The sequence below is a fragment of the Microcaecilia unicolor genome, chromosome 3 (assembly GCF_901765095.1).
Source record: "Microcaecilia unicolor chromosome 3, aMicUni1.1, whole genome shotgun sequence".
NCBI classification, from domain to species: Eukaryota; Metazoa; Chordata; class Amphibia; order Gymnophiona; family Siphonopidae; genus Microcaecilia; species Microcaecilia unicolor.
The window spans coordinates 24,157,306-24,171,298 of NC_044033.1; the positions used below are offsets into that span (position 1 = coordinate 24,157,306).

Consider the following 13,993-nt stretch of genomic DNA (forward strand, 5'->3'; position numbering starts at 1 on the left):
GTCAGCAGCGTGCGAATCAGCAAGGCCCCGCGGCTCCCCAGCAAAAGCAAGGGGCGAGCTTTTGACTGGCTCCAGCAGAGCATAGCCGACATCCAAGTGTCAGTGCCGGGCGACCTGCCTGTCGGAGGGAGGTTGAAAGCTTTTCACCAAAGGTGGCCTCTTATAACCTCCGATCAGTGGGTTCTCCAAATAGTCCGGCAAGGATACACCCTCAATTTGGCCTCTCAACCTCCAAATTGTCCACCGGGAGCTCAGTCCTACAGCTTCCAGCACAAGCAGGTACTTGCAGAGGAACTCTCCGCCCTTCTCAGCGCCAATGCGGTCGAGCCCGTGCCATCCGGGCAAGAAGGGCTGGGGTTCTATTCCAGGTACTTCCTTGTGGAAAAGAAAACAGGGGGGATGCGTCCCATCCTAGACCTAAGGGCCCTGAACAAATATCTCGTAAAAGAAAAGTTCAGGATGCTTTCCCTGGGCACCCTTCTCCCCATGATTCAGCAAAACGATTGGCTATGCTCTCTGGACTTGAAGGATGCCTACACACACATCCCGATACTGCCAGCTCACAGACAGTATCTGCGATTTCAGCTGGGCGCACGCCACTTCCAGTACTGTGTGCTACCCTTTGGGCTCGCCTCTGCGCCCAGGGTGTTCACAAAGTGCCTAGCTGTGGTAGCAGCGGCGCTTCGCAGGCTGGGGGTGCACGTGTTCCCATATCTCGACGATTGGCTGGTGAAGAACACATCCGAGGCAGGAGCCCTGCAGTCCATGCAGATGACTATTCGCCTCCTGGAGCTACTGGGGTTTGTGATAAATTACCCAAAGTCCCATCTTCTCCCAGTGCAGAAACTCGAATTCATCGGAGCCCTGCTGGATTCTCGGACGGCTCGCGCCTATCTCCCAGAGGCGAGGGCCAACAACTTGTTGTCCCTCGTCTCGCGGGTGCGAGCGTCCCAGCAGATCACAGCTCGGCAGATGTTGAGATTGCTGGGCCACATGGCCTCCACAGTTCATGTGACTCCCATGGCCCGCCTTCACATGAGATCTGCTCAATGGACCCTAGCCTCCCAGTGGTATCAGGCCGCCGGGGGTCTAGAGGACGTGATCCACCTGTCCACGAGCTTTCTCGAATCCCTGTATTGGTGGACGATTTGCTCCAATTTGACTCTGGGACGTCCCTTCCAAATTCCTCAGCCTCAAAAAGTGCTGACCACGGATGCGTCTCTCCTGGGATGGGGAGCTCATGTCGATGGGCTTCACACCCAAGGAAGGTGGTCCCTCCAAGAAAGCGATCTACAGATCAATCTTCTGGAGTTGCGAGCGATCTGGAACGCTCTGAAGGCTTTCAGAGATCGGCTGTCCCACCAAATTATCCAAATTCAGACAGACAATCAGGTTGCCATGTACTATGTCAACAAGCAGGGGGCACCGGATCTCGCCCCCTGTGTCAGGAAGCCGTCAGCATGTGGCTCTGGGCTCGCCGTCAAGGCATGGTGCTCCAAGCCACATATCTGGCAGGCGTAAACAACAGTCTGGCCGACAGGTTGAGCAGGATTATGCAACCTCACGAGTGGTCGCTCAATTCCCGTGTGGTGCGACAGATCTTCCGGGCGTGGGGCACCCCCCTGGTAGATCTCTTCGCATCTCAAGTGAACCACAAGGTCCCTCAGTTCTGTTCCAGGCTTCAGGCCCACGGCAGACTGGCGTCGGATGCCTTCCTCCTGGATTGGGGGGAAGGTCTGCTGTATGCTTATCCTCCCATTCCTCTGGTGGGGAAGACTTTGTTGAAACTCAAGCAAGACCGAGGCACCATGATTCTGATTGCTCCCTTTTGGCCGCGTCAGATCTGGTTCCCTCTTCTTCTGGAGTTATCCTCCGAAGAACCGTGGAGATTGGAGTGTTTTCCGACCCTCATCACGCAGGACGAAGGGGCTCTGCTGCATCCCAACCTCCAGTCCCTGGCTCTCACGGCCTGGATGTTGAGGGCGTAGACTTTGCCTCTTTGGGTCTGCCAGAGGGTGTCTCCCGCATCTTGCTTGCTTCCAGGAAAGACTCCACTAAGAGAAGTTACTTCTTTCATTGGAGGAGGTTTGCCGTCTGGTGTGACAGCAAGGCCCTAGATCCTCGCTCTTGTCCTACACAGACCCTGCTTGAATACCTTCTCCACTTGTCTGAGTCTGGTCTGAAGACCAACTCCGTAAGGGTTCACCTTAGTGCAATCAGTGCATACCATTACCAAGTGGAAGGTAAGCCGATCTCAGGACAGCCTTTAGTTGTTCGCTTCATGAGAGGTTTGCTTTTGTCAAAGCCCCCTGTCAAGCCTCCTACAGTGTCATGGGATCTCAATGTCGTTCTCACCCAGCTGATGAAACCTCCTTTCGAGCCACTGAATTCCTGCCATCCGAAGTACTTGACCTGGAAGGTCATTTTCTTGGTGGCAGTTACCTCGGCTCGTAGAGTCAGTGAGCTTCAGGCCCTGGTAGCCCAGGCCCCTTACACCAAATTTCATCACAACAGAGTAGTCCTCCGCACTCACCCTAAGTTTCTGCCAAAGGTTGTGTCGGAGTTCCATCTGAACCAGTCAATTGTCTTGCCAACATTCTTTCCCCGTCCTCATTCCTGCCCTGCTGAACGTCAGCTGCACACATTGGACTGCAAGAGAGCATTGGCCTTCTATCTGGAGCGGACACAGCCCCACAGACAGTCCGCCCAATTGTTTGTTTCTTTTGATCCCAACAAGAGGGGAGTGGCTGTAGGGAAACGCACCATATCCAATTGGCTAGCAGATTGCATTTCCTTCACTTACGCCCAGGCTGGGCTGGCTCTTGAGGGTCATGTCACGGCTCATAATGTTAGAGCCATGGCAGCGTCGGTAGCCCACTTGAAGTCAGCCACCATGGAGGAAATTTGCAAAGCTGCGACGTGGTCATCTGTCCACACATTCACATCTCATTACTGTCTGCAGCAGGATACCCGACGTGACAGTCGGTTCGGGCAGTCAGTTCTTCAGAACCTGTTTGGGCTTTAGGATCCAACTCCACCCCCCGAGGGCCCTGTTTGTTCTGTTCCAGGCTACACTCTCAGTTAGTTGGTAAATTTTTTAGGTCAATCTCAGTTATGTCCTCGCCGTTGCGAGGCCCAATTGACCAATGTTGTTGTTTTGAGTGAGCCTGGGGGCTAGGGATACCCCATCAGTGAGAACAAGCAGCCTGCTTGTCCTCGGAGAAAGCGAATGCTACATACCTGTAGAAGGTATTCTCCGAGGACAGCAGGCTGATTGTTCTCACAAACCCGCCCGCCTCCCCTTTGGAGTTGTGTCTTCCCTTGAAGTGTATTGTCTTGCTACATACTGGACTGGCCGGCTCGAGCCGGTTTCGGGCGGGAAGACGGCCGCGCATGCGCGGTGCGCGCGGGCGCGCGAGGGCTAGCAAAGGACTTTGCTAGTGAAGTTTCCGATTGGAGGGGCTGCCGTGGACGTCACCCATCAGTGAGAACAATCAGCCTGCTGTCCTCGGAGAATACCTTCTACAGGTATGTAGCATTCGCTTTTTTTGAACCAGACCAGTTAAAAAAGTTTATAGATGCTAAAAAGCTGTCCAAGTAAATGTGTAGAAGATATTAAGGATATGGAAATTTGATGGGGGAATACGAGCCAGGCTATTTACTTTCTGAGTTTCTTGTTTTATCTCCTTAATTGCTTTACTCCCCCTCCCCCTTTCTGACTGTTGTGGTCTAAGAAAGTAGACTATGTTTCATAGTCAATATTTGTTAGGTATATTGAAATACTTATTAGTTTGAGATAATATTGATTGTTTCATGGTAATAGTAACCTATAAAAATTTTACTGCTTTATTTCCATTTATAAGTTTATCTTGTAAAATTGAAAAATTCAATAAAGAAAAAAAAAAAAGAAGATTGCAGCTTTTAGCTCGGACATCCAGGTTGAAAGCTCCTGTTTAGAGGCAAGAGCCTGGTGAGAGCCTGTCTCTGAACCAATCTCTCCATCCGGGTCGGCTTGAATGAACTCCTATGTTAATACGGCTGCCATTTGCTGTCGCTCAGAGCCCACATTGTTTCCCAAACTATAATCATAAATCTGGAGGTCCGGGTGCGGTTTCTTTTGTCCAGTCACCGAACAGCTGATCTCCAGATAGCTCGGGGGTATTTAGCCAACACCAAATGCTAACTACAAAGGCTTATTGAATTTGTAGCTGTTTAAAAGCTGCTGAGGTGGGAGCTCGAGGACTAAGCAGCCATTCAGCTGGATGACGCCACTTCCTCCACTATGATGATAATATTGATAAAAGTATTTTTGGCAAGTTTAGACATGTTATTGCACTGCTAGTTGTATCTAGATTATGCTAGGGATATATAAATACAGTTTTCATGCTGGTGTTTTCAGATGTTAAGAGTATTGCTGCAAGGAGAAACACTATTTCTTATTGACATGTGTTGTAACTCTATAGCATTTTGGAATTTTTCCCCTTTACTCTTCAGTTCACTGAGTTCTAATTATTATAGTTAAAATCGTTCTAATCATTATAGTTAAAATCTTTCTAATCAGTATAGTTAAAATCTTATTTTTGATAAGACTACTACTACTTATCATTTCTAAAGCGCTACTAGACGTACGCAGTGGTGTACACTTGAACATGAAGAGACAGTCCCTGTTCGACAGAGCTTACAATCTAATTAGGACAGACAAACAGGACAAACAAGAGATAAGGGAATATTAAAGTGAGGATGATAAAATAAGGGTTCTGAACAAGTGAATAAGGGTTAGGAGTTAAAAGCAGCATCAAAAAGGTTGGCTTTTAGCTTAGATTTGACAGGTTATAAGAGAGTTTTGTGAGCATAGATCTCATATTTTTAACTAGCTTTTACTTTTTTATGGTTTTTGTTCATTTACAAGGTAAAATTATAACTTGCTATCATTTATTAGTGTTTTTATTTATGAAAGGTGGTTGAATTTCTAGAGGACTTTGAATTATTTATATCAAAACAGCAGAAAAACTATGGTGCTTGTATTAACTGTTCCTTAGCGTCCCTCCGGACCGGACCAGGATTGGACTGATGGGTTGTGCTCGCCTACCAGCAGGTGGAGACTGAGAAAAAACTCTGACTCTAGAGAGCCAATAGGAGCCCTGGCCATGTGACCTTAGCCTCAGTATTTTCTCAGTCTCCCAGCAGGTAGGAAGTGAGCCCATTAGTCTCTCTCCTTTTCTCTTTAGATATTACAGATATTTCTGATAATTCTTCTGTGCCTGGAATCTTATTTAGAGGCTTGACAGGGTTTCCTTTCTCTTCTTTCTTTGACAGCCTCGGGGGTGTTAAACTCGGGTGTCTCGAGTCCACCCCCCTTCCTCCCCATCTCCCTGGCTTAGCAGGGAAGGGCCGTCCCTTTCTCTGGAAAGGTGTACCGTCTTTGGGAGAGGCAGCCACTTTTAACAGGCAGCTGCTTTAAAAGAATTAAATCAAATAAAAGGAAATTCAAAGAAGCAGCCTTTCTTTCCCCAGACTTCTAACGAGCAGGCAGCTCCAGTGTTTTATTATGATTGAGGGGTTATAAAAAAAAAAAAAAAACAGAAGAAAATAATTCAGTGTCTGTGACTTTAAACAGCGATTTTTCTCGTCAGATTTAATTTCCTCCATTTTCTTGCGTTTTGGCGGCGGCAGTTTAAACAAATGAAAAAAAAAAAAAAGAAAGGTGCGAACCGCGTAAGCGCGGCCACCTGTTTTTTCCGATATGGCTTAAAAGTTCAAACAGCTGCTGTCGGTCAGCGTCGCGCAGTTCACGCAGCCGGAACGTGTAAATTTTGCTCTCCCTTCAAGGTTTCTTCGGGTCCGGTGCTGCCTCCGGTTTTTTCGGGGCCTTTTTCGCCGGCCGTTGTTTCTTCGCCGTTCCACTGGGCTCCGCTTGTTTGGAGGTGTCGGGCGCGCTGTCGACGATCGCCACAGGGCCAGTGGCGCGAACGGCGGCCATTTTGTTTCTCCCTCCATCTTATCAGTCAGGGATCTCTCTGCTGAAGGTAAGGCTGCAGTTCATAGAGCAGTTCGGCTCCAAGATGTGTACACTTTTGTATGTGCTGAACGGCGTATTCTAAAATGCTCTTCACATCAGCAGGCAATATTTGGTTGAAAAGGGGCTCCTTTCATATATGGATATATAACAAGCTTTTCTTCTTTTAAATTTCTATGTATCACGGGGCTGTTAACACTAGTTTTTTCTGGTGCTCAGTCATTTTTCATTGCCTGGTGGAAAATCTACATCTTATCATAATATCATAATTCATTTCAAGCATTTTCCTCAATAGCTGTAGTATTATACAGTGTTTTAAGAACTTTAGAAACTTTCTCTATAGGCATAGAGTAAATTTCTGTCTTTCTCATTCCCTGGTGAATAGGACTACATTGTCTAAGAGTCAATTGATTGATACTTTGCAATTCTGACCATAATATCTTAGTTCCTTTCAAGCATTTTACTCCATACCTATGATGTTATATAGTGTTTTAAGAACTTAACAGACAATCACTCTCAATGGCTGTAGTGTTATACAGTGTTTTCTTTTTCCGACTTTAAGAAGCCTTCTCTAGAGGCATACAGTATATTGTTCAGATGCCATGGGGGGATATATCAGCTCTTTCATATTCTCTGAGGGACAGTCCTGTCTACCAAGCTCCCAATCACTCAGCTGCCTTAGCAGGCATGCTTTATTCATGTCTTCCCTTCTTTTCCAACTGCCTTGAAGCCTCTCATATTTCATTTTAGCTTTCTTCTGGTTTTTACAGGACATATGGTCACTTAGAGAATAAAGTCATCCTTTCACTTAAAGATAGTGGACGGTCCTCAAACCATCTACTCGTGTTTGTCTCTACTCTATCAGTTCAGCATTGGCAGATTATAAACATCCTGGTTTGGTCCAGTATGCCTATACATACCATCTGCTGTCTCTTCCTCTTCCTTAGAGACCTGATGTTATATCAAGCTTTCTTGAATTCAGATACAGTCTTGTCTACACTGCCTTCACCAAGTGGCTGTGGCACAACTTCATTTTTTTCGTTACAGGTAATTTCCAAGTTTGTCCTTTTTCATTTTCATTCTATGCGCCTTCACTCCAGAGTGTTCTTTCAATTGGAAGGGGATTCACTCACTTCCTGTGTATTTATGCCATAGGTACATAAGTATGGTTATGCTGGGTAAGGCCTAAAGTCCATCAAGTCCAGCATTCATATCTAATGGGCATAGGTACATACTGTAAGTTTTGCCATTCTGGGGAAGCTCAAATGTCCACCTTTCTACAGCCAGAACAGCATTAAAGTTAAAAAAAAAAACAAAACAAAAAAAAACCTCTCACGAGAGTATCGAACAGAAATCTCTGCTCCAAAAGCAAGGCTTTGCAGTAATTCTGCAAACTAACGCATACAATATTTGCCATGGCTGTTCACCACTAGGAACACTGGGGACCATGGGCCTAGGTTCGGTGTTTTAACCTGAAACAAGCTCAACATTCATATCTATTGGGTGTGAGTCTGGTACTACTACTACTACTACTTAACATTTCTAGAGCGCTACTAGGGTTACGCAGCGCTGTACAAATTAACAAAGAAGGACGTTCCCTGCTCAAAGGAGTTTACAATCTACATCTCAGTGAGGGAGGACGCATGACCGTGGTACGTGGATTAGTGGTATGGGGATTAGGGAGATCCAAGAAATTACAGGCCGGTGAATCAGACGTTCATACTGGGACAATTTTTTTCTGTCCGGAGCGTACTACCATAGCTGGTGGACTCCTATATTCAGAACTTTCTATATTCAGAACTTACCCAACTATGGAACGCCATAGAGATAGGGTTGGAGTTTGTAGCCCTATTTAACTGGTGTCCTTGGTCACCCTTCCTCTTCTCCTCAGGATCCAGAGAATGGCTAGTTTTTTGCTTATGCATTAACCGGTCATTTTCAGCAGTACTCTCTCTTCCGTTCTTTTATAGATCTAAGAGGATGTTCATTGCGCTCTTCGGGTCATTTCATTCTTACCTAGACGACTGCCTAATTGGAGAAAGTCTTATCAGCAGAGTTCTCAGGTCACGCACCGGGTGTTGCATTTCTTACAGTCTCTAGGTTGGGTGGTGATTGTAGCCAGGCCTCTCATTTGATCTCTCATTTGATCTCTCATCAGATATCTCTGATTTTCTCTTTGTTTAGTCAGGTTGGCGCACAGTCCTTTGTCTCCTCTGCAAACATCCCAGTTTATATTTTTCTTGGTGACCTTGGGCCTTCGGCCATTTCCTCGCTCTATTCTGCAGAATGCAATTTTACTTTCTAATGCCCAAGAAGGAATTTTCCTTCATCCTATTGCGAATCTCAGGGTCATCAATCGCGCTATTTAAGTGTCATCTAGTTATCTCAAGAACCTTAGTTCTGTCATTGGGATGCTTCGTGCAGTACACTTTTTGGCAGAAGCTTGTTTGTATATATTTTTTTCTGGGGGACCTCAGCAATTCGTTTTACCTTCGGGTGAATTTTGTTTTTCCTACTGACAAACAAGGCGGAGAGAGCTATGTTGGTCCTTGCCATGGCAATGGGTTATGTCATCCGCCAAGGAGGAGTTAAGAGTATACTCTTGAGTTTGTACTCATTTTTTCTTAGTTGTGTCACCCTGCATTTAGGTGAATGGACTCTCATTTTTTCAGCCTTACTTCCTCACTGCGACACTTCAGGGCTATCTCTTTTTGCCTTCAGGCTCACGAACATTTCTTGCTTCTTCCGTTCAGCAACAGTCTTGACGGAGACAGGGACAGATGCCAACGTCCAGCAGGGGTTTTTCAACCTTCTTTATGCGTTTCTTCCGTCATCTCACTAGGTGTTTACGCAGAACCAAGGCACCCTTCTAGATCCGGACCCCCAGTCACTCAAACTTATGGCGTGGTTACTGGGTCCGCAACATCTTTGATATCTTCGCAGGAAGTACTTCAAGTTTGGAAGTACTTCAAGTTTTAATTGCTTCCAGACAGAAATCTACATTAAAGTCCTATGAATCAAAGTGGCGACAGTTCACTCTGTGGTGCTCCTCTCGCCACTTCATTCCACAAACAATATCCATTTTGCATGTTTTGGAATGTCTTCTGCATCTTGCGAAATCTTGTCTGTCTTACTCATCCATTAGAGTTCATTTGGCAGCTCTATCAGTGATGCATGATACTGTTGACAACCGCACGCTTATGCAGCATCCACTGTCAAAGCGGTTTCTTAAAGGAGTCCTGCACCTGTACCCCCCCGCTTCGTCCACCAGCTAGGTGAACTAGGTGAACAGACTCTTAAAGTTCTGTTTTCTAGTAGCCATAACTTTTTCTATAAAGTTTTCCTCTTCAAGCAGTGTTTCCTAGTAACCATTGCAGCAAGTAGATCTATGTGTGGAATACTTCTACGGCTGGTAACTTCTTTTCGGTCTGCTGTAGTTTAAAATTTTCACCTTTCCCAATCGGTTTTTTCTTATTGGTTTTGTCCTTCTAGCCAGTAGGCGTAAAAGTTTTTCATTGTTTCTAACCCGCTATATCGCGAAGGATCAAGGAAATGAGAATGTCTATTTCTCTTCTCGCTGAGAGGGCAGTTCCACAGCGTATTACAACATATTCCACAACTTCAGAAGCGGGCTCTATTCTTACTATGGCGATTTTTGGTGCTCTCGGTGCACATTGGTAAGTTGGCAACTTAGTCCTAGTTTCATTTTATTTTGCTCATTGGGACACACTACATGTTAGTTGTCGCCAGGTGGCCTATGCAGCATGAACATTTCTCTGCAGTTTTCATAGGGTCCCTCCCTTCAGATTACTGCTTTGGTACTTCCCATCAGTCCAATCCTGGTCCGGTCCGGAGGGACGCTAAGGAAGGAGAAATTAGATCTTACCTGCTAATTTGCTTTCCTTTAGTCCCTCCGGACCGGACCAGGCCCCTCCCATGTTCTCTCTACTCTTTAGCTTCTTTTATTAAGTAGGAAGTGTATTCAGTAGGAAGTGTATTCATTCCTTTACGATTCGTGGAACAATACTATATATATACAGAACTTTACGTGGTCTATATCACTTCTCTGGTGGTTGCTGGTGAGCTCAATTGCTGGAATCTATCTATAAAACCTTAAATATGATTTACCACTTTTCTGGTGAGAGTTGCTGGTAAGCTCAGTTGATGGAATATATATAAAATCTTAAGTGGGCCATACCACTTCTCTGGTGAGAGTTGCTGGTGAGCTATAAGACAAGTGAGCCATACCACTTCTCTGGTGAGAGTTGCGGGTGAGCTATATTATACGTGAGCCATACCACTTCTCTGGGGAGAGTTGCTGGTGAGCTATATTACATGTGAGCCATATCGCTTCTCTGGTGAGAGTTGCTGGTGAGCTATAGTACAAGTGAGCCATATCGCTTCTCTGGTGAGAGTTGCTGGTGAGCTATAGTACAAGTGAGCCATACCACTTCTCTGGTGAGAGTTGCTGGTGAGCTGTAATACATATCGGGCCATACCACTTCTCTGGTGAGAGTTGCTGGTGAGCTCTGATACTTGGCATTGCCGAGTGCTTTGTGGCTGCTAGGATTCCATACGGCACAGAAGGTCTTTCTTTCTTTCTTTCTTTCTTTCCTGCTTTGTTATTCAAATACTGAGGCTAAGGTCACATGGCCAGGGCTCCTATTGGCTCTCTAGAGTCAGAGTTTTTTCTCAGTCTCCACCTGCTGGTAGGCGAGCACAACCCATCAGTCCAATCCTGGTCCGGTCCGGAGGGACTAAAGGAAAGCAAATTAGCAGGTAAGATCTAATTTCTCCTTCTAAATACTGGAAGCACAGGTACTCATGATACTGGATTTATGGAAGTATGGTTTATATATGAGATTTTCTTGTACATGTACAGTTTCTCTTCTAATGCTAATGGAACAGAGAGGTTTGGGGACAAATGTAAATGCATTCATGTTTTTGACAGTGTTGTAAAGCAGTACCTTAGACATAGGTTTGAAGTAATGTTACATTTCTTTAAAAACTGAAGATTAAATATGCAGATTTTGCACCCTTCGTATCGTACTTTTGAGGACATGGATACTTTCAGGACAAAAATAACCTCAAATCAACAGTGTTCATGTCTCTTAATCTACAGCAGTCATGTATTCTAGTTTGAAAATTATCCCAAAAACCTTTGCAATTATATTTTTATTTATTTATTGCATTTGTATCCCACATTTCCCCACCTCTTTGCAGGCTCAATGTGGCTTACAATACATCATGAATATTGGAAATATATAATAGAATATACATTTAGTATTATGGAAGGATTTTGGGTAACATGATAATGTTAAAGCATTGTATAAAGGATTTATATATTTATATCTGCTGTTTGAGATGCACAGGTTTTCTGGATGAAATTGCATCCTTACACTTGGACATGCATACTTTTAAAATTCAAGTACAAACCCCTCCCAGCCCCACTCTCAACAAAGTCTCGTCAAAGGATAAGCAAACCTTTCATGTATACAGGCTGTGGATGCATAAGTTAACCCACATATCAGGTAGGCAGTTTTGTAGCAGATCCCTTCTGTGAGTAAAACACAGGTTGCCTGTGAAGATGGCTGGAAAAATCACCATCATAACATGTTTTTGTAAATTGCTAACTTAAGATGTAGACAGAATACCAGTATAAGCATTTTTTAATTCTTTTATAGGGGTAAATGCAGTGTGGCTCTTCTCAACGAAACAGAATCTGTGTTGTCATATCTTGATAAAGAGGTAACTGATTTAATTATTTTAGGTTTTGTATGCCTAACCCTTAATTCATTCCTCCCCCCCCCCTTTTTTTTTTTAGGAAACATCTTAATTATGTTTCCCCTTAGTTCATTTTAATTTCTATAATGTTTTCTTAACTTTTGTGTAAAACAAACAAAAAAAAACCCCATAAATACTAACTGCCCTTTTACAAAGCCGCGTGATAATACCGACACAGCCCATTCACTTTGAATGGGCTGTGTCGGCATTACCACACTGACACCTGCAAGTTCAGCTTTGTGAAAGGGTGGGGGAGGGGGTAAGGGCTCAATATTCAAAGGACTTATGTTTATAAATTTGAGGGATGTGCTCCTAAATTGGTGCCTTTGAAAAATTTACTAGGGCTGAGTGTATACATTTTTACTCAAAATTTCACTAAACTCTTAAATTTAGGAGCACAAAAAGTGGGTGGCTAAAGGGGCAACTTTAGGGCGGGGAAAAGAGGTTAGGAGCTTAGCACTGATTTTCAGTACTAGCCTCATAAATTAGGCTCATAATCTAAGAAAATAAATGGCAGGCCAAAGTTTATGAATATAACTTTTAACGTGCTAAATTAGGATGAATTTTCAGCTGAAAAGCAAGGGACCCTTTTACTAAGCTGTGGTAAGAGGGGCCCTGTGCTAGCGGCCGTGGCCTTTTTTGCTGTGTGTCAGGGCTCCTTTTTCCGCAGCTTAGTAAAAAGCCCCAAAAAAGAAATGGCCATATTGTAAGTTTGCATTTGCTGCATGGCCATTTTGGAGGGAATACTTACCACCACCCATTGAGGTGGCAGTAAGGGCTCCCGTGCTAACCTGGAAGTAACCATGCAATCCACGGTGCTGTCCGATTACCACCGAGTAACCCCCTGCTGAAATATTTTTCCATGATTTCCGCTAGCGCCGGAAATGGAACTGTCATCGGCGCCCATGTTGGGCTGGTGGTAGCTCCAGGTTTGCAAGCGGCAACCCTTTAGTAAAAGGGTCCCTTAGGCTCCTAAGTTTGGCTGAAAATAGGGTACACATTTACACTCTGGTTTACTAAGCAACGCTAGCACTGACCCAGCCCATTCACATAGCACATGGACAGCCACTAGTGCTTCTTCGTAAAAGGACACATGAGAATGCTAATTTAAGAGCACATCATTTTCTGAATATTGAGCCCTAATTTACTATAGATATTTCCTTGGTTATGTCAGTGAAATTGAGATAAATATCCTGCTGTTCCTCTGTGTTTGGTGGAGAGAAATGATACTTGGGCATTTGATTCACATTTTTAAGCATGACTAAAGTCAGGAACCTACATTTATGTGCATGGGTGCAAATGAGTCAAAACTTATAATTGTAATTCTAAATCCTGCTTCTTTTCAGGAATTTTTATGCAGATGAAGGTTAGCAGTTAGACCTGCCCAGAGTATTGGGACTCATTCTCCCCTGCTGGATCTGTGTGAGCTTCAGTGTCTTTAATTGCCTCTATCTCCATGGCCTGGCATGTGAGATCTGTAGTTTGCTGTTTCCCTCTCTTTGGGCCAAACTATCTTCTGTACCTGTCCTTGGCAATATTCTTTTGACTTTTCCTCATACTGCTTATAGATTGACTGTAATTGCTCTATATGGAGGCTATCAGATTTGCCTTTTTTTGAAACCATACGTATCTCCTGCCTTACTTTGTCTTTCCAGGAGAAGGAGGTACCTGTAAACTTTTGCTTCATAATTTTCTCTGGCCTTTTCTGTAAGCTCAAGTGTTCTTTTGAACTTTTCAGGAACTTTCTCACCTTCAAGACTGACATATTCTGCATTTACAATGCTATTTGGTTCAGCATGGATATTTTGTTCAATCATTTAGGTGTCCTCACTTTTCTTACTATCTTTTGCCTGGGCCATGGCTTTACAACACTGACAGGAATAAACCTTTTCCTTCTCTCTTTTTCTTTCTTAGGGCACCTTTTGTAGTCAGTTTGAGTCTTGGTTCTGTTCTAGAATTGTTACTTTTGCTGTGTAAAGCAAAGGTGGAGAGCTGCAGTAGCTCCTTCATCTGTTATCACACAGTACCTGTTTTATTATGTATGCAGCTTTGACTCTTTGTATATAGGAAACTGGCTCCTAGAAGTCTGAGGCAGCAGTTGTAGGGTTTACATACTTTCTGCCTGTGAATTTTGCTAAGAATTGCTCCTACAGTCTAACTTTAGACTCAATGGAGAGAGAAGGTGGGTGGATG

General features: G+C 44.3%; 1 protein-coding gene across 1 annotated transcript in view; it reads left to right on the forward strand.

Annotated features, from left to right (window-relative positions):
- The window catches only part of MTA3 (metastasis associated 1 family member 3), a 429,588-nt gene that overhangs the window by 98,222 nt on the left and 317,373 nt on the right, over positions 1 to 13,993 (forward strand). Inside the window, 1 exon segment of the mRNA XM_030195789.1 lies at positions 11,701 to 11,764. Coding sequence (XP_030051649.1) covers positions 11,701 to 11,764 — 64 coding nt within the window.